Source organism: Gymnogyps californianus, chromosome 1 (assembly GCF_018139145.2).
Source record: "Gymnogyps californianus isolate 813 chromosome 1, ASM1813914v2, whole genome shotgun sequence".
In the NCBI taxonomy this organism is placed as follows: domain Eukaryota; kingdom Metazoa; phylum Chordata; class Aves; order Accipitriformes; family Cathartidae; genus Gymnogyps; species Gymnogyps californianus.
Genome location: NC_059471.1, coordinates 102497963 through 102521110, shown reverse-complemented (window position 1 = coordinate 102521110; position 23148 = coordinate 102497963). Strand labels below are relative to the sequence as shown.

The 23148-nt window shown below is 41.0% G+C and overlaps 1 protein-coding gene across 1 annotated transcript; it reads left to right on the top strand.

Moving 5' to 3' along the window:
- The first annotated feature begins 229 nt into the window (after positions 1-229).
- Positions 230-22488, top strand: LOC127029448 (trifunctional purine biosynthetic protein adenosine-3-like). The gene is given in 22 exon segments (XM_050915076.1): positions 230-374; positions 1176-1271; positions 1933-2107; positions 3706-3817; positions 4286-4345; positions 5188-5313; positions 6004-6091; positions 7282-7367; positions 7876-8044; positions 10172-10403; positions 10539-10633; positions 11370-11479; positions 13532-13730; positions 14314-14565; positions 14847-14999; positions 16309-16323; positions 16326-16514; positions 17533-17676; positions 18005-18135; positions 19661-19802; positions 21023-21138; positions 22216-22488. Coding segments are annotated over 22 exon segments (3108 nt in total).
- Positions 22489-23148: the final 660 nt, after the last annotated feature.

Below are 23148 nucleotides of genomic sequence, written 5' to 3'. Positions count from 1 at the left end.
TGTTGTCAGTATTTAAACCAAATGTGAATGATGCATGCATCCAGTGACGCTACTGCTACAGTCACTTTTTTCAGAAGTCATATAGATACCTTTCTAATACAAACTGGATTGATAGTACTTACCAATTATAAGTGAGAGATATAATTTATATATTTTTGCTTATTTTTGCATAGGTTTGTGAAATAAATAAATAGTACTATATATGATGATTCTGGGTTTGCACAGGTTAATGGCTGATCGGGTGCTTGTGATTGGCAGTGGAGGGAGAGAGCATGCGCTGGCCTGGAAGTTGGCCCAGTCTCCACATGTAAAACATGTGTTTGTTGCTCCAGGAAATGCAGGAACAGCTGACAATGGAAAAATTTCAAATTCAGGTAAAAAGGGGGAAAAAATAAAATACTGGGCCAAGCAATCAGTAATACGGGGGTTGGAACTGAAACAAAACTGACCACATTTTTATTGAGTCAGTAGGAGATAACAATTACTCTTTTCTTTTACAGGTACCACAAATTATTTAAGGCACATATTTATTTTTTCTGTATGTTTTGTTTCTGAATTTTAGAACTGCCTAGCAAAACGTCATACTACATCTATTTTTAGCCTAGCTTCTTAAGATAGTGAGGCTTATATAAGACTGTGTATTTCTACACCTCATCTCTTTCCTCCCACTGTTATGCTTGAATTCACTGACCAATTTCAGCAAAACTTAACAGAGGAATAGAAGGCTTAAAGTTATTAACTTCTGGATAGAAACTTCTCTGGTGTCTTCCCAGGCTGCTCAGCTAAATTTAGCTACATCATGCACTGGCATTGAGTAAATCTTTGCTCAGATGTTGAAATTGAGTTTCCTTATGAACTTACAGTTTTATTTTTTAAAGTTTTTATTCTCTTATGATAAGCAGCTTTTAAAAGTTTATATTGATTACATATAGCAAATAACATACATTTAATAAGTTAGCAGATTTGTATTAAAAACAGTAGTGTAAACTGGAAATGTTCACTGTTCCTTCTGGACTCTGCTTATTATTATAGTGTTTGTTTTACTTTGCCCTTCATGGGCTGTTTCGTTATTTTAATCGTACTTCTTAGGGAGATGGAACAATGACATTCTCATCTCCCATCTCTTATTTAGGCTTTACAGTGGTAACTTAATTATATTTCCTTTTCCTTTTCAGCTGTATTAGTGAGCAATCACACTATTGTTACCCAGTTCTGCAAAGATCATAACATTGGACTTGTGTTAGTTGGACAAGAAGCTCTTTTGGCAGCTGGTAAGGCTGAAATAAATTAACTTGACAGTAAAAATCAGCACGTTGAATTCTGCTTTAAAATGACCTCTTTCGGCTCTTAGGACACACACTGAGTTAATTAAACTGAAGAGCAAGAAAATTTGGATTATCTTGTAAATGTAAATTGTAGTCACTTAAAACATTTGGCTTCATAGCTGTATGCTGCTTTTTGTATGTTAGAAATCAGCAGGGGAAATCATAAAGAATCAAGAATCAGTAATGGTTACAAGTACTCTTGCGTCTTCAGCTGTGCTTTCCTTTACATAAAGAATTTTCTTGCAATAGTCCTAACATTGTTGCTGTATGCAACAGTACCCACACCATAACGTGCATTTATTGTAATGTGGTACAGTAAGATCTCCATGTCTTAAATAGTGAACAGAAGTACCAGACAATCCTAGCAGTAGTCATGGGGTGGTAACTGTGACAGTGCTTAGTAATGTAAAGAGCTAAAGGCCTCTTAAAACTGAATGATGAAACAGGTCATTGGATATGCAGAACCTTATTTTAAGGATGAACTAGGTGTTTGAGACAAGGAAAAGTGTAAGAAAGTGCCAAAATGATTATGTGGTTTTTCTTTTGTCAAAATGACTTGATGTTTCCAAAGAGATGACTTGATTCTTTTGCTGGTTTTGATAATTAGGGATTGTTGATGACTTGAGAGCAGCAGGAGTTAGGTGTTTTGGACCATCTGCAAAAGCAGCCCAGCTGGCATCCAACACCAGTTTTGCCAAAGCCTTTCTGGATCGACATGGGATCCCAACAGCAAGATGGAAAGCCTTCACCAATCCCCAGGAAGCTTGTAGGTTTATTATCAGGTAAATATTTTGATACTGGAAACTCCTCTGTCAAGTTAGCTATACATGTGGCCTTCACCCATGATAGTTACCTAGAACTTGGTAACTTTTTAACTGTTGTTCTTCTCAAGTAGCTACTGAATGAATTGGTTTTGTAATTAGAGACTGGTGCAGGGAACTTAAACAGGCTGATTTTTCTGTTCACGGATCACAGCTCTTCTTCCCTTTGATCAGCTTCTTCAGGATTCTAGTTAGCCATTTAAAAGACAAAAAGTTGTGACAGAGAAAAATATTTCAATAAAGCTTTCTGTAAGGGTGAGAATCATTTCTACACAGACAGATACCAGCAAAATGCTATCTGTGGAGTGATTTGGGAGGTACTGGTCAAATACTCCTAAGTTAAGGAGGATACTCTTATTTCTTCAAGGCTAGACAGTATCTCTCTTACATGGAGAGAGAAATGTAACTGCATATCTCTGCAATTGCTTTGAGCGGTAATGCCTCTGAAGTCCTTGGGGATCCTTTGGGAGAGTAGCTTACCACTGTCGCTATTTTGGTCCAGTCTCACAGCAGCTGCTGTGTTCAGCTACACTGGTCTGTGGCTGTGTGTCGGTTTCATGGACTTCTTGTCTTTGCTGTCACGTGCTACATGTGGTATAATCTAGTGGAACTTTTTTTTTTTTTAAGTAAAAACAACCTTTTCACTGAGTTTGCTCTGTAACAGCATTTAGTCTGTATCACTGCCATGTAGAGAAACAAGCCAACAACTTGTGTGTCTGTAAGCATGCATAAGACTCAAAAAGGAAAATTGTATCTCAGGTCAGCACACTGAGATGTGGAGAAAGGGAGCTTTGTGTGAGCCTGTTTTGGCTGCTTGTATAAATCTAGGGCTGAGATTTACCCTAATATAAATCGTAACGTGGAAAGGAGGAATGAGATACTGTTTCAGAAAACAGGCTAGTAGTGTGTAGAATCAGCTCTTCAAAAGGAACATTTTATTTGACTGTCCACAAGCTGGAGAGGTGAATGGATAAAGTGTAGTTAAAATATGTTAACATTATGCTGTTTTGTTCTTTTTTTTCTTCTAGATTTAGTTAGTATTTAAGAGTAAGTGGAGGAATTCTGGGGATACAGTGTTAATACACTAGTTCTAACATACCCTTTACATGCAAGACCTAACTCAGCCTTAACCTTACAACCCTAAACAGAACTTCCATAGTGGTTTATAGGATTGTGTACTGTAATCTGGTGTTATAAAACTATCAATGACTTCATCTTTCCAAACCTATGACAGGAATAAAATAGTAACCCAACTCAGCGAAAAGGGGAAGAAACTGCGAGGTGTTAAAGTTCAGTGACTTGTCCAAGGATATACATTGAGTTGGTGTCAGAACCAACAACAAAATTCATGGATTTCTGGTTCACTGTCCTGTGCTGAGGGCTATAAGAGTTCATTCACCTCCATGACAGGATGGGCTAGCAGGGAATGTATTTTTCAGATGTGTTATTCTTCAACAGTTCAGAAAAAAAGGGAGAATGTGGGAGGCATTCAGCTTAATAAGATATTTTCATTGGATGCAGTAGGGATGCCTGAATCTCACTTTTGCTTTCATTTAAAGCACAGACTTTCCTGCACGAGTTGTACGGGCAAGGGGCCCTGCTGCTAGAAAAGAAGTGACTATTGCAGCCAGCAAAGAGGAAGCCTGCAGAGCCGTCCAAGAGATTATGCAGGTGGATAAATCTTTAATTAATCAGTGGGAATCCAGTTCTTGATGTTCTATAGCCTGTGAGTTTGTAATTTTGGCCACAGGAAGCAAGTATTTTCAGGAGAAACTTGCCCATTTGACTAAGGAATTTCTCTGGGTATCATCCTCAAATTCCTCATGTTTGCCCCAGACAGCGGGCAGTGAGTAGGGCTTTGTACAGTTTGTGACTGAACTCTTGTTGCAGCACTGGGTCCCGCTGCCCTTCCCCTCCAACTTTTTCATTTTTTGTTGGCTGCTGGGGTCTGATAAGGTGCATTTCAGTGTCTCTTCCTTATCTCCAAACGAGATTCTGTTGGCTTTGTTCAACATACCATAATTCAAGCAAGCCAGTACTTTTCCTATACATTGTTTTTTTCTGTTAAAAGAAAATAAAGAGAGGATTTAGCCAGTAGATGTCATGTTTGCTAACTGGAGAAATTTTTTTTTTGTACAGGACAGGATGTTTGGAGAGATGGTTGTTATTGAAGAACTCCTTCAAGGGGAAGAACTTTCTGTATGTGGTCGATGGTGTGGTTATGTGCTTTTATTCTTTGGCATTATTGCTATGCTTTATGCATAAACACACAAGTTTATTGTTTCAAATAGTTTTTTTGTTTTATTTGCATTTACATACATAAATATGTAATCTAAGCAATTTGATGTAATACTGATCAATGTATGTTGTCAGTAGAATTTTCTTCTACGTTAGCCATAAAATTGCAATTATAGTGATCTTTTTAGGTAGAAAATGATCTTTTTTTCCTAAGGTGACCTAAAACGTGTTTGTATGGACTTTGTCTTGGTAATTCTTGTTAGATCAATAATTTTGTGCTAATATTTAGTGCCTATTTTAACACTTTCATTACCATGGATTACTACTCAGTGGCAGGATAAAACTTAAACATGCGTATTGTATGCCACATAAAAACTGAAAGCGAGTTCTTTGCGCAAAGTTTCTCCTGCACTGATAATACCTCACACTCATTCAGGCCCCAGATCTGCAAACACACAAATTTAACTTGAAACATATGAATAATTCTGTCAAGTCAATAAAGACTACTCACATGCCTTAAGGTAAGCATATGTCCACGTCACTGATAGGTCGAGATCTAATTCGTCAGAAAGGAATTGTTATGAGGGCCACCATTTCTCTTGATTATTTAAAAATGAGAAAGAAAGCTCAATGAATCCTTCAAGTCAGTGAGCTTGCAGCAGAATAAGTGGATCCTATTGCTTTCTGTCTTTGATTCCTAAATTTTCCTGGCAGAACTGAGCCTCAGCCTGTGACCAGCAGTGTTAACTTCCCTTAGGACAGGACATTGTCACTGTTTCTATGTTGTGTGCATCTCTTAACAGTGCTTGTGCTTCACGGATGGTGTCACTGTTGCCTCAATGCCCCCAGCCCAGGCCCACAAACGATTATTGGATGGTGACCAGGGTCCAAACACTGGAGGGATGGGAGCGTATTGCCCAGTTCCTCAGGTATAGCAGTCCTCCTCCTCAGTCTGCAACAAGGCTGATCACATCTGTGGTTAATATATCTCCTTTAGGGCCCAATCTTGTTTCTATCACATAGGCCAGATTTCTTCTGGAATTGATTGACATTTTGCTTGTGTAAGTGCAATACAGGGCTCAAACTTTAGTAGTCGTTCTTTCGGATTTAATGAGCCAGTGTTCTGAGGAATGGTCTCTCTTTTACCTTTTCCATTATTCCTAAACTTGGTGTTTCTCTGCTCCTATTAGTATCACTTGAAATGTCCCTGCAAAATTCCCTGCATGCTTGGAGTCTTTGTGTCTTGAACATAACCTTAGGTTTCTTGTTGATTCTTAAAGCTGACTGCATTGTTCTAAATATGCTGCTCAAGTACATTATTAGTGTGTTTTTCTTTAAGTACAGAAACGATCTTACTGTGTGCAGTCCAGGTCGCCAGTGTCTCAAACCTCCTTAAAATTGGCCTTCTAAAGAAAGAACCAAACAAAAAATCTTGGGAGACAGAGGATCAGTGTATCTGTCCTTCAGGCAGCAGCACCCTGATGGAAGGAGTGCACTGGTTGGGGGTGGGAGAGCAGAAAACATAGCTGAGGCATTTACTTACCCCAGTCCTTCCAGGTCCTATGAGCTAGTCCAGCAAATGTCATCACTGTCTCAATCAGTTTGATGTTGATCGTCAGGTTCCAGAAGTTCTTCTAGAGAAAATCAATGATGCTATCCTTCAACATGTTGTTGATAGTATGAGACAAGAAGGAACAGCATATGTAGGTAAGTAAGCATTCAGCTGAAAAACAAGGTAAAGTCATAACAAGGTTAGTTTCGTTGTTAGAGATTGCTTTTGAATTCCAAATAATATTTGTTTAAAAAAAAAGTAGTTCATTTTTCATGCAGTATTAAGCCTCACTGATTTGGTTTATAGCTCTTCCTTTGGAGAGAAGAACTTTCATCTTTTCTCCATAAAACATACTGTATTTTTAATAAATATTTTTTATTAAAACAGTTGCAACCAGACTCTTGTAGTTCAGGGTATAATATATACTTAAGTTCAGTTGTACTGTTCACTCCTATATACAGCAATGTAAGTTTTCTTAAGATCTTTGTCTTAAGGCTGTTTTGAAAAAGGAAGGTGATGCTCACAGCTGTCACTTAATGCCAATGGCTGCTTTTGGTACTGAAGACTGTAGAGATCACATACATGTAAAGAGTTGGATTCCAGTCTGCGATGTATTCTCTGCTATTTGGTAACTTTTTTACAATGCCCAAATCTGCAGTAAGAATGTAGTGGGTGTTGAGCATTTTCATGATGATGCTGGAGGACCTGATGCTTTGTGGGGTTTAAAATTTAATACTTGTTATTCTGTGGGGATTGGTTTTCTGATTATACAATGAAAGGCCTGCTTTAGATCACCATATGCATATATGTGCGTTGCAGTAGAAATTACCCAATACCAACTTCAATACGTTTTTGTTTGGTTTTGTTTGTTAGTAGCAGTAGTGAATTTTGGTTTGGTATTTTTGCCTGAAATACAGAGTTATACATCTATATTTATGCATAACCATAGTGCACTTAATGGTAAGAAAATCGCAAGGTCTGCATAATGAATGGGGTTTTATGGGAACTGTTTTTTTCATCCTGTCAGTTCCTTCTGATCTCTGAATGCCTGCATTTAGAGAGCTGTAGCAGAAGGCGGAACTCGACTTTCTGATACAGAGAGGTTGCTTTCTGTTGTATTCAGTCTAAAATGTGATGCAACGTTCCTCAGGTTGCTGCTTGCCACTTTGTTGCTTATTGTGGAAATATTATGAATTGCCTATAAGTGCTTACAGGATCCTTGCTCATAATTCATTACGATTTGCAGAAATGCATCCCACATTCCAAAACACTGTGTTGCATTTAAAGGAGTTCTTGACAAATAAACGTTTAAATTAATTTTCTTGGCTGTGTTCTTTCTGTTCAGGTGTGCTGCAAACAGGTTTAATGCTTACCAAAGATGGTGTGAAAATTTTAAACTTTAAATGTCAGTTTGGTGACCCTCAGTGCCAGGTGAGTGAAAGATACTGGAAGCTTAAATATGTTTCATTCTTTTACCTCTGACTGTTCTAGCTTACCTCTAGGGAAATTTGCGTGCTATATTTGGATTTATGTCTTCCTCCCCCTGAACATGCAGATCTGAATGTGAATGTCTTAGACAATGTATGAGGTAACTTAAAATTTTGGCTAGTCAGCTTCTGTGAATTATTAGTTAGAGACTTTAAGTTAAAAAGCTGTTCCTTAGATTTTATTTTTCTGGATAGAAGCAGAATGGGAGGGACCTAAATTCATGTTCCTTCCACATAATCTCACATCTCATGTTTGTAAATTTATGACTTGCAAAAAGATGCTGCAAATTAATGCTCACCTGTAGTTTCCAAATGTACTGGTATAGGGAAATACAGTATTTTCAGTTTGGCAGGTACAGATTTTACTCTATTAATTGAATTTTCCCTAAGTTGAATTTCAACAAGTCAGCAAAATAAAAATTAACTTCTATCACTACGAAATGTTTCTGCAGGTAATTCTTCCACTGCTTAAAAATGATTTTTATGAAGTGATTCAAGCAACAATTGATGGCAAACTCTGCAGCTTCATGCCAGCCTGGTCAGAAAATAGTACAGCTGTGTGTGTGGTCATGGCAAGTCCAGGATACCCAGGAGACTATGACAAAGGCATGGAGATAACAGGTAACTGCAGTAGGTTGTTTACTATTTAATTTCAGTGTAGTACTTCAGTAGGTTTGCATTTACCTCTTCTCCCGAGATCTGTACAGCTTTCCTCCATCCCACCCCTCACACTCTGTCAGAGTCTGCCTTCATCTGTCAATCCTTGTCCTTGTGGAAGGGGTAGCTGTTCAGTAAGATCTTTTAACTAGAGTGTATGCCTGTCCAAAGTAGCACAGGGGCTAAATGTTTAAGGTTACATCATTCTATAAAGCTGCGTCTGTAGCTGGTTGATGAGATAAGAAGGTGATGGGGAATTATGTCCTCCTGGAACAACTCTGGTGCGTCCACATGGAGCACTTCCACAAACTGTGCTGGAAACGTGGACTACAACGTTGTCAGCACATGACTGCTTTTTCCTAGCTTTGCTCCCTTGCCAGGAGGTTGCATTATCTTAGCTAATGCCTGACCAGGTGATAAGGGTGACACTTGCCTTTAAAACAGGAGCAGTGCATGCCTCCACCATCAGTGTGGTTCCTTCCCTTGTGCCAGCCAGCCAGGGTCATTGCTGTGTAGTACTAATAGGGACCTCTTCTTCATAGGGCTTGAAGGGGTTTTGGAAAGGTGGGCATGTGGGCTTTAGATCAATATTAATTTTCTGTGTTAAAATTCTTGTGGTTTAATATCTCATTAAGATTTTTAAAACGTTTAAAAACAGAGGGAACTGTTGCAGAACTATTTCCTTCCCCCTCAGCTACTGCCTTGCCAGTCCAACACTATGCCTTGTGTAAAGCAACCCAGACAGCTGATCTTGTGTCAAGGCCACCTTATTTTTGTCAGAACTCCAGTCACCCTACAGCACCCAGGCAGAAGGTCATGTTATATTGCCTTTTCCCTTGTCAAGATTTCTGCTGTCATGTTCTCCTTACCCATCCTCCTCTTCCAGTTCCCTCACTGTATTTATTTTGTTTTGTCAGTGATATTCTGGGGAACTCTGCATTTCTGTAACTGTAAAAATCCAAACCACATAACTGAATGAATCCTTCTGCTAGTGAGCTACCTTTCACTAGTCAGACTCAGGGACTTAACTTTTTTCAAGTTGATATTCATACCTTTAGGAGTGAGATGGTATGACCTCCCTGCTTGTTAATCACAAAAAAACACAGTCAAAACAATGAAATTCAATCCATTCTTTTATTATTATACTCCAACCTCTGGATTTGTGTGGGTTTTATTAGCTTTTTTCCTATTTTTCACAGTGATTCCCACATTTTAATGGCTTAACAAACATTTTATTCTGGAGTATTCCTTAAAACATGATGGGAGGGAGTTAGGTTTCCATTGCAAGGCCAGCTGGGGCTCAGCTTTGACCTTGTCAGAGCAGTGTTGTGGCAGTGTAACACACTGTACTTTCAGCAAGTATAAAGGTCCTTTTTACTCATTTATAAAATCTGTCTAGCTGATGATAGTGAGAGGAAAACTGTGTTTTGTTATGCTTTTTCCAGGTGATGGCAGCAGTTCCTCCTCTTCCCTTATCCTCTCCTCAGAATATGAATCTAAAACACCCCTGAACAATTTTGCTTTCCTCTAACAGGAAAATACGTGGAGACAAATGAAAAGAACAAAATATGTCATTTGTTTTAGCTATTGGACAGCCAGCTGCAAGTGTTTGTAGAGCATTGATTCCAGGCATGGTAGGGAATTGCGTGGAGGGGGCACAGCAGAATAGCTAGGGGAGTGCTGAGGTAACATTAACATTAATGGTTTAATGTCAGGGAGAGGGGTGAATCCAGGCAGTAAACTGCTATGAATTGTGATTTCGTACAAGAAAGCTCTGCACAAATTATTCACAATTACAGTATACAGCACAGCTTTACCCTGGCACAGGGTGGTTAGATGTCCTGTTGTGGCTCCTGGATCCCTCATTTCTGTTCCTGTGTGATCTGTGTCCTTACTGGATGTCTCAGAAGGGAGACTTAGGGCCAGTGGGGTGGGATACCCTTCACTGGTAACGCTGTTTCTCAGAAGAAAGGTAAGGTGGGAAGCTTTATTGTTTTTCTCCCTTGACTGAAGAAAGGACTTCAGTCTTCACTGCTTTGCCAACATAGTATGGGATTTAAAATACTCAGAGAATTCCTTTTGCTTTTGTAGGGCTGCTGCAAGCCAAAGAGTTAGGGCTGCAGGTGTTCCATGCTGGCACAACGCTGAAGGACGGCAGAGTGGTGACAAGTGGTGGCAGAGTCCTCTCCATTACTGCTGTTAAGGAGGACCTGATGAAAGCACTGGGAGAAGCCAACAGGGGTGTAGCGGCCATACGTTTCAAGGGTGCCACTTACAGGAAGGACATTGGCCATCGGGGTATACGGCTTCTCAAACAGTCTCTGTATGTAAGCAAAAGTGCTGGCAGAAATAGATGCTAGTCCAAAGTTTTATATCTATTGTTCCCATTTGTGTGACAAATGATGGTCTATGCAGAAAATGTCACTACTGCTGCTAGCATGTCCTTTACTCTCCGCAGGGGTCTCATATACAAAGAGAGATATGTGGAAGCTGTAACCAGTGATGTTTTGTTTCATCAGCCAGAAACATCAATTGCAAGTGGTACCAGGTCAGGTAAGACTGGGAAGAATCTTTGAATTTCCTCACTATATTGAATGGAACAGAACTTTTTTATTTCCCAAGAGGTGAGCAATGCATTCTTGGCATTGAAACTGAGCTTGAGAAGCTGGGCTGGGGTCACCAGGAAGAAAGAAAACTCTCATTTCTTTTTCATCACTCCTCTTTTGCTTAATTAAAAAATAGTTGGCTTACCATGGAGATGATTGCACTTTTTCAAGGTTAGTCTAGTGAACAGAACAACTCCTAGATTAATGGAATGGTTTTGTACATCACTGGACAGAAGTGATCCTACCAGCTGTATATATGAGTACAACATCCAAACAGTTATTAGGGTGTGGCTAACAATCAGTGAAGTTGTTATTTGCTCTTCAGACTATATCCTTTTCTCTTAGCAGTGATATACTGAGGAAAATTTCTGGTTGATTTTTTTCCCCTTAGAAAAAAGTAGCTACATAAGGAAAAAAGGCAATCTGTTAACAGTTTGGTAAAATGTTTAACCTTTGCTATACACAATCCATAGGTCACAAATACAGAATAATAAAGATCTATTTACAAAACCATGAAATATGTGACTTTGAGGTCCATGCTTCATAAAGCTGCGTACGTTTCTGTCAGTGGACACAGTGCTGTCTTCTCCAAGAAATCATAATTTGCAGTACTTGCCTTGATGAGGGTTTTGGGTCTTTTTATTTCCCTTAAAAATGATCCTTGACATATTTGTACTTGGCAGGCAGTCATTCAGAAGTAGGAGGCTTTGCTGGTTTCTTTGACTTGAAAGCATCTGGTTATGATGATCCTATCTTGGTATCTCAAACTAAAGGCCTTGGACCTAAACTGCAGGTAACTTGCAACTTGACTGTAGCAAAGCTCATGTTATCTCCCAAGACTGTTTTAAATGCCACGGCCAATTGCACCATCTGCACCCTTCTCAGCATTATAAATACATCTCAAGTCCACTGCAATGGTCATTTGAACTTTGTAGATGAGCATTTGAGCAAGGCCTGTGCATATGTTATTGAGAATGTGGAGGCTCTGGATATTTTGTGATGAAATGATAATAAACCAAAACATTTAGCTGAGCACTTGAGGAACTAAGAAGCAGAATTTCCGCTATAAAATAGGATGTCCATTGGCTTTGAGAAAGATCAGTTCAGAGGAGTACAGGGGAGTGTTGAAATGATAACTGTCAGACTTAGCTTAAGAAACTGTATGCAGACAGGTAGCACGATTACCTTTGTCAGGGCACTGGGGAGAAGAAGGAAGGAGAAGAGAAGCCAATAGATAAAGAATGCTAATTACACTAGAACACATAGGATAAGTTGAGTCAGAAATGTATATATATATATATTGAATCAGAAGACGGCTTTCAGCCATCAGAGGAGTTGGTGGTCTGAAGCTGCCTTTCACTGGTCGAGCACAGCAACTTAACTTGTTTCAAGTTGATTTTTATACCTTTAGTGATGGGATGATACGGTGTGGCTTCCTGCAACAGCAGGAGACCGAACATAATAATCCAGAAGGTCTTTTGCAGTCTTACATCCTTGGACACCTCTGAGCATGAAAAAGTGATTGGTGCTGGCTCTTGTGAGTCTTTGTTCCAACTGCTTGGCAGAGAGACATTTCCAACTGTGTTTACGCAGACTGTTCCCAAGACTCTTCCTTGGCCAAAAATAGTTGGCCGATGCCTATATGAATTGTTACTAGATCAGTGGGAGGGAGATGTTATAATGCAACAAAGGACATGAGATGACTGGTTTCCGTAGCACTTTTAAATCCACCAGCCAGTGAAAGAAATCAGGCCTGTAATCCAAACTCAGACTTCGTTTAGGTGCTGATCTGTTACCATTTTGAAGCCAGTGATAGTATTTATCTGCATTTTTCCCTTGCCCATCTTTCTGTACTGAGCTTTTCTGCACAGGTATAACTACACCGATAGAGCTGTGTCAGTAAAAGGTAGTTACCTTGAAAATTTATCCATACATATGCAATCTTTGTCCTATTTCAGACCCTGAAGTGGTAACTGACAGAGATGAATTGCACTGTGTGAGCTAGTGCAGTGCATCAGCAGTTGGCACAAAGAGATCCGCTCTGGTGTATCCCTGACAGTGTAGAAACCTCTGCTTGTAATAAAGCAGTGTAAATGTCACCACTTTATAGAAGCCATGATGTCTGTATCAGGTTTCATTACTTGTAGGATGCAAACACCTTGATAACTTTTTTAAAAACCAAATAGCAGCCTTCCTGAGGGAAATATTGCTTTGTGAAAGACCTGTCGTTCAAGGGAGCCTACAGACCAGGCCCATGTTGTTGTCTGTGATATGAGATAGCTGAGATCAAAAGACTCCTTAGGGAGGGTGGGAGTGAAGAATCTCATTCCCTGTGGACTTGGAGAAGAAGAAGAAAACTACTTAATAAATTGTTTCAGTTTTGCTGCATAGCCCAGTGAAATTAGTAGGCAAAAGTAAAGCAGAACACACAGTGATGTTTGAGCAACCTGATCTTATTTTTGGAAATTGCTAGGATGTTCTGTATGTTGAATATCCAGGGAATTTTTAATTGCTTTTAGACACCTCTTATTCTGGATTTGACATAATATTCCAAAAAGCAAACAATCAAACAAACAAACATACAATGCAAAATGACAATTTCTGGGTAGCTGGAGCTAGAATTTGAATTAATGTTTCAAAAGACAAAATAGATTTTTCTTTTCTCTGGAAGAAAATGAGTTGTTTTCTCTTGATTTAAACTAGATGATATACCAGGTTATCTTCTGCATGTATGTTCTATAGTGATTCTTTTCAGGGAAAAGAAGATTTCTGCTTATTTGACTGATTAATATCTGAGTTTTGCGTATTTCTTGTCACCACTGCTGGTTCCCACCATGTTTTGCAGATTGCACAAGTATGTAAAAGACATGACACCATAGGTCAGGACCTGGTTGCCATGTGTGTCAACAGCATCCTGGCTCAAGGAGCGGAGCCTCTCTTCTTCCTCGGTTATTTTGCCTGTGGCAAACTTGATGTTGAAGTGACTGAAACAATCAAAGAAGGAATAGCTGAAGCTTGCAGAAATGCAGGATGTGCTTTCTTGGGTATGAACAGTCCTCTCCTTTGAGATTGGAAGGTTCTGATGTTGAAACGATTACTAGTGAAATAGACTTTGTAGGCAGAGGCAGTAAGAGGCATTAGAACAGTTGGTTTCTGTTTGGCGGAAAAAACAGTCAAGCATTTGGGCTTAAATTCTTCCTTATCTCTAAAATGGGTCAGCACAGAGGGATGATTTTTACTATTCATGCATTTGGATCCTGATTCTTGCTTATTTATCCTTGTACAAAGGAGAGCAAAACTGGATGCCTCCCATTCTTGAAGTGTTAATATGTTTTCATTCCCTCTCTGATATTCAGTCATAGCAGGGAGGTGCCAGATAAGTAGCACAAAATGGAAAAAAAATTTTTTTCTTCGTTCAGTAACTTCATGAAGCTTTGTTTTGTTGAAGTCTTGAAGTGAGGTAAGAAACCAAGAAGGATTTTTAAAATATATCTGAATGCGCTGCTTAGGCTGCATGTCTCTGCAGCTATCCTGGATACATTGCTTATTTTAGGAGATGCTATAGATTTAAAGTTAACAGTAAAATATGTTTACAGCTAGTGCTGACTGCTTTCTCTCCCCACTTAGGCAGGGAGATGGCTGAGGTGACTGGCCTGTATTCTTCTGGAGAGTATGACCTGGCTGGCTTTGTGGTCGGTGCAGTGGAGCGAGGGCAGATGCTTCTGGGGCTGCAGAGGGCTGATGAGGATGATGTGCTTATTGGACTGGCCTCTTCCGGGATTCACGGCCATGGCTTTAGCATCATAAGGAAGATTCTTTTAATGTCCTCCTTACACTACTCCTCACCAGCGCCTGGCAGTTGTGGTGACAAGACTCTAGGTACAAAACCTTTCTTCTCAAAAAGCAAACCTGCAAATGACATTTTCATAACTAGGTGCTGCCAAGGGATGCTTACTTCAGGATGGATTAGGGTTAATCAGTCTTTGGGGTAGGTGTGTGGGCTTGCATCCACAGTTTTGGAACAGCGGGCCAGTACTTTTTGCTGCTTCCCAAGGTTGTCTGCCACAAAGAGCAGAAGGGAACCTGTTCAGAGAAGCATTCCAACTAAACACCTAATGACCTTTTAAACAAATTGATTGAATTGATACTTTTGTTTGCAGGAGATATATTGCTGACCCCTGCAAAAATGTACAGTCCATCCTTGCTGCCTGTCCTTCGCTCAGGACACGTGAAGGCTTTTGCTTTCATTGCTGAGGAGGGGTTGCTGGAAGGCATCTCCAGAATCCTGCCAGAACATGTCAGCGCTGTCCTAGGTAAATATCAAAGATGACTGTTTCTGTTTGGCAAAATTTATATACAGCATTGGCTTTTCAGCTTCAGTTATAGATATACTCAGAAATGTATGTGTCTACATAGCTGGAGACTGAATGACCCAAAGTCAATTCTTTTCCAAAGAACCTACCAAAAACATTCCTATTTCAAGTAAGCATCAGCTGATGAGCACCACTCTTGTTGGAGAAGGGAAATTTAAGGAGAGTTTGAAGGCAGCTCATCTCTAGGAGGAAAGGGATTTGAGAAGATTCTGTGTTCTGCAAGACACCTCTCCATACTAAACATTTTGACCAAACATTGAAGCTTGTTGAGAGAACTAATTTGCATGATTTGCTCCACAGTATGTGTACACGCACACACACACATCTAATGCAGTTTTATGGTAGGTGGTAGCTTCCTCATAACAGATTAGCATTTGGCATCTGTAAGTAAGGTCGAACTTTTTCTCTGTAAGCTGAAATTGGGCAAAATATTCAGAAGTTCAAAATATTAAAGAAAACCATATTCATGTGAGTCCAAAAATATTGTGGGGATGGGGAGGGGGGAAGAAAGATGTCTGTATGTCTGTCTGTATTTCTCTAGAATGAAATTAGAAAGGAAAGACATAAACCCAGCTTACTAAGGTGGCACCCAGCTTGCTTGCCAGTGCCTGGAAACACAGACAAGGCAACAAGCCCAAGGGATCGTTAGTTTTCTAAAGTGAAGTTGAGATGGTGAGTCTGCACCATCAGACTTTCCAGAGACAGCCTAAGGCCATGCCTGCGTGAGTAGGGTCACTGTGAAAGCCCATCCATGCTTCCCATCCATGTGTAGACCGCTCAGCCCTGTTCCAATATGCCCATCAACACACCTAAGCATACACTCTTATACTAATTATTGATTCTTTGAAACAGAAAACCAGGGTCTGCTTAAGTAGTCCAAAAAAAGCCAGAAGATGATTTGTGCCATGGCTGCTTTATCTCTTACGGAAGAGATGTAAAAGTCATCTGTAGCTTTGTCCTTCCGGCTGATGAGGGATGAGTAAATCTTAATTTGCCATCATTTCCTACCTGTTCTCATTAGAAAGCCTAGAGAAGGCTTGGCTTGTGCAAATTATGGCTAGAAACCTCTAGCTAAGCAGCACCTATAAAGTTGACTGGAAGTTGGGTCAGTGTCCTCCTTGGGCAGTATTCTTAAAATAGCAAGAATTAGTCTCTATCAGCTCTTGTAATATACCACTGTCATTGTATATAATAAAAGATGGGTAGCAAACATTTGTGCTGACCATATACAAATTTCAACCATTTTCAGATGCTCTCTGTTGGAGATTCCTGAAATCTTTTGCTGGCTTTACAAAGAGGGAAACCTCTCTGAGGAGGAGATGGCTCAGACGTTTAATTGTGGAATTGGTGCGGTCTTGGTTGTGCAGAAGGACCTGGCTCAGCATGTTCTCAAAGACATACAGAGACATGAGGAAGCTTGGCTGATTGGGAAAGTTGTTGCCCCTTGTCACACAGGTTAGCAGGTGTCCTGATGGGAAATGAAGACACTCACAAAAATTAAACAGAGTATGGTTTGATTAAAAGTGTAACAGATTCATCTGTCTCACTTCAGAGGGGTTTCCACCTAAGGATGCACTATTTCATTTTTAAGTTGATACAGGATAAGTTGTTTCAAAGTGTGATTCTGTGAAGTGCAAGCATCTCCTGGGAGGTACCGGTTGTCCTCAGTTCTGTAGGCTCTGAGGAGACTCCTTATTGCAAAGTTTGTGTAGTTCACATCTTTTTGCTGTTGTTTCACTAGGCTGGAGGCTACTTGACACCTTCACATCTAGATTTCATTATTAAATACAGTGAGAAGTGAATGTCTTTTTTTCAGAGTGACAGTACTTGAATAGTGTCTTACTGAGGTACCTGCTTGAGACTTGAGTCTGATGACTGTCTGTAAGGACTCAAACATTATTTAGCTGATTATATTTTACCACAATCATGGTAATCAACGCACCTCCTTTCCAACCCCTTCCCAACTCACATGGATCCCGTGTAAGGATTGAGGATAGGCCACAGCTAAGTACAGTCACATGTGATGGTAAGTCTTCATTCTGGTATGTCCATTGATTGACATACAGCAAGACACGAACCAAAATCCCCCTGGAAACCAAACAGCTTCTGGAGAAGTTTGGGCAGCCAAAATGCACCCTCAGCTCTGTTAACATAATTTTTAGTGTAATTTTGCAACATGAGAGAAAGAGGAAGACAGGTATAGAAGATGGGGGTAATCCTTGAAAAGACCATGCCATACCTAGACCTTTGTAAACAATTCTGCGAGTGAGTAACATGAAAGAGATCAGCACAACTAGTGTGAGTTGTTTTGTTCAAGTAGTACATGTTTTTGTAGTTCAGTTAGTGCTAGCATAAATTCAGTGCTGATAGGTTTTCTCTTAATTGAAACTTACGATTAATAAACTATACAAAGTAAATTTGGATGGAAAAGTAAAATCTAAGGTATTTTAATATTTTCCTCACATATTTGGAGGAGGTTCTCACATCGAAGTCGAGAATCTTCTAGAAGCTCTGCAGCTGAGCAGCCCCCAGCATCTGCTGAATAGCGCTGTTGTCAAGAGTCAACACCAACCCAGAAAGAACAAAGTTAAAGTAGCTGTTCTCATCTCTGGAACAGGTGAGCTTTCGTTTATCATCACACAGAGAAATGTCCTTACAAAGGCGAGGCTGAATTCAGCCCTGATACAAGTGCATCCACCTTGCCTTTCTTTTCAGTGGAGTCTATGGAGCCTTCTAAAACCAAGGTTGCATTTTGACTGGAAGTCAAGAAGGTGTGTTGTACTGCTTAACAAATGAGCTTTATTAGTGCACAAATTCCTTAGTCCTCTTCTATTTGTGCAGGTGTTGAAAACAAGATTTTTGTTAGATAAACGGGACTGAGAGCCAATTCTCAGTGACATAGATGCTCATCTATTTCATGAATGTTTGCTCTCTCTTCATTTGAGGCACAAACCTTGCTGCGCTCATCAGTTATGCAAAAGAGCCAGGCAGTTGCGCTCAAGTTGTTCTTGTCATCTCCAACAAGTCTGGTGTAGAAGAACTACGAAATGCAGCCCGGGCTGGAATTCCCACCAGGGTAAAGACACCCGTTTCCTTTCCTTTTTATCACCAACTCACAGCTACTGAATCCATAGGTCTTTATGAAGTGCTTAGTAAGAATTCATGTTTCACTTTTGTTTAAAACTGTTATGTGGACATAGCACAAAGCTGTCAAAGTTATCAGCAGAGACAGCTGAAAGCTGTATGGACCTAACACAGTGCTCACTGGAGGCTGTGAGTGTCTTTCCCATCTCTTCAGTGAACGCTACAGTCCAGAGTTAGGAAGGGACTTAAAATAAGCATGTGCCTACATTTAGAGAGGGGCTTAAGTGTCACTGAAATCAGTATGCTTACATTCTACTTTGCAAGTGCTTTGATGATTTGGGTCTGAGACTGTAGCCCATGCAGCTTCCAGCTTTAACAGAAATCAGTAAGACTTCAGGCTCTGCGAAACACAAAAGCATGTTGTCTCCTTGGCTCATCCCTTCTTAGAAAGACCTTTGTCTCATGTTGTGTTCAGTCACTTTCACCAGCACCACACAAATCTCTTCTCCTACCTGTGGTCAGTAAAGTAGCACTATGTTTTGGAAATTTTCACTGGTTTGTTTCATAAAACAAAGATTTAGAAAGAGAGTAACATCATGTCATCATATTTGACAGTGTAGAATGTGGCTTTCGAAAACATTCAACAACTTGGGATTTCAAATACAGCCCACCAGGAACTCCTGCTTCTAATATTTAATGATTTTGAGCAGTTATCATGTTTGTACAGCTATGCACAGATGGAAATAAATGCTGTTAGAAGCTCTCCATGCATTAAAAAGTTTTCAGCAAGCTTCCTCAACAGCTGAGTTGGATTCATGTTACTTTTTTCCTGGCAATATAAAGACACATCTCTGGAAAAAAAGTTATGTCAAAATTCATTCACATGTTCATAGGCAAGAGCATGACTGCTTTGTTAGCCTCTTTTTTGAATGTCCTCATGAACAGAGTCAGGAATCAACACTTACCTTGGGAGCTGGGGCTGAGAGGTGGAGTAGAAATAAAACAGGACTTGACTCCTTCCCTTACACAGAATGTCTGGCCAGTTTGTTGTCTTTTTAGATAAGTTCATGATTTTCAGTAAGCACCTATAGACTAACTGGTGGTGATGTTGTCGATCAGTCATCACTATTTTTACTTTAGTCTTTGGCTAGACATTCTGGCATAAGAGGTCAGTATCTTCTGATGTGTTCCCCCGTATTTCCCGCTACACCACATAACCCGCATGTTTCTCTTTACATGGTTGGCTTCTCTTTGTGCTCATTTTCCACACATCCTAGAAAGCATCCTGTGTGAAACAGCCAGTGTTAGCTAGCAAGTGATTGGGGTGTTCCCAGACATGTTTGTATGAACGTGAAAAATCACAGAAGTCCTGAATAATGTACAAACTTACAACTTTTTAAGTCCTCGAGTGTCCTGGAATGAATCTGTTTTGCTTTCTCTTTGTTGCCCAAGTAGCTGCTCTCATTCACACGAAGTTATTTCCTTGATACGGCTTTTGATGTGTTTTAATGTTTTAGGTGATTGATCATAAGTTATATGGGAGTCGCTCTGAATTTGACAGCACGATTGACCGAGTTCTTGAAGAATTCACTGTTGAACTAATATGTCTTTCAGGATTTATGAGAATTTTGTCTAGTCCTTTTCTCAGAAAATGGAAAGGTAAGAAATTATAACTGTAAAAGAGAAATTAAAATACGGATGCGTGGTCTCATCAGAATTACACAGTCATAGTTCTTTGTCTTTTGGTTAAATCTCTCACAGCCTTGCTGACACTGAGGTTTGCATGTAAATCAGTGGGGCTGCCCTATGCCTTCATTTGTCCTAGCCAGTGGGTCTGCGCTGGGATTCTGACTGTGCATTGGCAGAGAAATGCCTTGTGCTGGCATAATGAGTAACAGAGGGACAAAATCAAGGTCACGGAGTTGGTCTGTCTGCCGTCCTTCTGGGAAGGAGAAATGCCTGCGGAGCAGGCAGGAGTTTGGTTCTGTCTGCAGTAGGGGAAAGGTAGCATAACTGTGTCATTTGCCAAGGAGCTGTGCTGAGGAGTTGTGCTGCACTTACTCCCTGCAGTTGTCACTCAGAAAAAAATGGGAGAGACTGTTTTCTCAGTTCATCTCCCTCCTGTGCTGCCCTGAGGACTGCACAGCATAGCACTACTCTGTACTGTGTGCTGGAAATACAGCCGTTACAGACCCCTGAGTGAGCGTGCCTCTGCTGTGGGGCAGAGCTTTCTTTAGACACGTTCCAGGCCAGCGGAGGGGGGAACGCGTACTTCTCTCTCCTCCTGGCTCTGGGCGCCAAGTGCCAGCTCCTGAGGCCTTACTCAGAAGTTACTCACTCACTATGCGGATTGCACTTGGACAGGCTCCTTTGGGAATGATGGTTCTTATGAAAACCACTTCCATCTGTGCAGTGGCTCTGCATGAGGCTGCAGTCTGAAGTCCTCCGCTTCCAAGCCCCTCATCTGCAGCACCAGGGCTGGTCACCTGGGAGGGGAAAGACTTACCACTCCATCTGTCCATCCACAGACGCAAAAGCAAATGAGGTCCTTGGCCTTAACTGAAACATGCTTGCCTGGCTACTGCCGAAGCCTGCGCACTGTCACCTGTGTTCCTGGAAGAGCAGTATTTCCTCAGATCAGGGCAGTGCTTCCTCAGGTTTCCTTAGAGACCGTAACACTATGTGTATGTTTTGCTTTTTAACCTGAATCTGAACATGCCCTGTTATATTCTGACTGCAGTTGAGACCATTTAAACTCCTGAGTGGTGCTCAGTGCTGTTGTTTTGAACTGATGATCACATCTCACTTCTATTTTTAACGGAAATTCAGTTCAAATTGATTTTTTTTTTCTTTTTTTCTCCTCTCACACTGATGCCCAGGGAAAATTTTGAATGCTTCCCCATCACTTTTCCCACCAATCAAGGATGGAAATGTGCATCAGCAAGCCCTGCAGAGTGGATTCAAAGTCACAGGCTGCACTGTGCATTTTGTCCTGGTAAGTGTCCTCTTGCCTAACATTGAGTAAGTTATTGTCCTGGTTTCGGCTAGGATAGAGTTAATTTTCTTCTTAGTAGCTGGTACAGTGCTGTGTTTTGGATTTAGTGTGAGAACACTGTTGATAACACTCTGATGTTTTAGTTGTTGCTAAGTAGTGCTTATCTTAAGCCAAGGCCTTTTCAGTTTCCCATGCTCTGCCAGCAAGCAGGTGTGCAAGAAGCTGGGAGGGAGCAGAGCCGGGGCAGCTGACCTGAACTAGCCAAAGGGGTATTCCATACCATAGAATGTCATGTCCAGTATATAAATGGGGGGGAGTTGGCCGGGAGGGGCAGATCGCGGCTGTGGCATCGGTCAGTGGGTGGTGAGCGATTGCATTGTGCATCACTGGTTTTTTTTCCTTTTTTTCCCTCTTCTTTTTTTGCTATATTCCTTTTCATTACTGTTATTATTATTATATTTCATTATTATTATTGTTAGTATTATATTTTACTTTAGTTATTAAACTGTTCTTATCTCAACCCACGAGTTTTACCTTTTTTCCTGATTCTCCTCCCCATCCCACTGGGAGTGGGGGGGGAATGAGGGAGTGGCTGCATGGTGCTTAGCTGCTGGCTGGGGTTAAACCACGACAGTTATGAAAAGGAATTTGCTTTTTTCTCTTCTTTCTGAAGGCAGAAACAGGAAGAGGTAACAACAGGAATGTGTGGAAATCTTGGGATTGTTACCAGTAAAAACAGGAAGATGTGGGGGTTACATTGCATTTGTGGTTTCTTGAGGTCCTGTCTTCTTCCTTCATATTAGGCGGGTTTTTTTTCAGTTTCTCCTACTCTCAGCAAACTGCCCTCTGAATCTTCTAGCCCATGTCTCTCTTCCTGCTGTACCCCTAATGTAATGTAGGTACCCCTAATGGAGGTGGCAAGCCTCTCTAGATGTACTTTAAGCCTCCTGCACACAACTACACATGTGCTCGCCGAGATCTCTCATGAGACTTTCTCTGTGCTGTCCGCATCGTCCATAACCTTCCTGAGACTGTTCACCAGCCTCTTCTAAAAGACTCCCAATATCCCCATTTCAGGAGGAATCTAGTCCGAAAGCAGTGATCCACCAGGAGCCGGTATCTGTGAAGGCAGACGACACCGAGGAGACGCTGTCAGAAAGGGTTAAAGAAGCCGAGTGCCGGGCTTTTCCCATCGCCCTGCAGCTGGTGGCCAGTGGAGCAGTGCGGTTAGGAGCTGATGGTAAAACCTACTGGAAACAAGAGAGCCAAAGTCTGTGTGTTCAAGACGAGAAGAGAGACTGCACATCCTCTCTCATGGCTCTGGAGCCTCAAGAAAATGATGTGGTGTAGCCAGGTTAACGAGTGGCTTGCTCTCTGCTCATCTTTCCCTCCTCCCTCCTCCTCCCTGCCCTCGATGTGCTTCTCATTGACTGCAGGCGTATCAGTGTCACAGGTTTCCATTCTGAGCCGTGATCCTTTTCCCGTAGCTTGCAGCTTTAGTTACACTCCTTTCGCAAAACTGGCGGTGGAAGCCAAGCTATCATTTCAGATTTTGAATTTCTTTGTTCTGTTTTTTCATTTGTAAAGGAGAAGCTGTGTTACAAATCAAAGAGGGGGCTTAAGCTGTAAAAATGGTCTAGTGCTTCAGAGGGAAATTAATTCTCCTGAGGGATCAATTTTTGTTGGCTGCATCACACTGCAGAGCACCAAGAGCTTCACGAAGCAACCACAAACAGGAACCATGCTGCTGCAAGAGGGTGACTGGCTCCTGTTGGATGGACGAGGCCAGACATGTCGGGGCAGATCAGAAGCGAGGCCCAGCCTGGCACGGTGTGGATTTGGGGGTGAACAAGCATTAGGGACAAATGCACAGTTCTGTGGGAGGAGGTGGGAGCCTACAAAGACCTCATCCTTGTGAGCCCCACCACCGTGGGAGCGCCTCAGGGTACAGAGGAGAAGAGGACATGTAAACGTGCACCAGTGTGGGAGCCAGAGTCTAGTGAGCTGCCA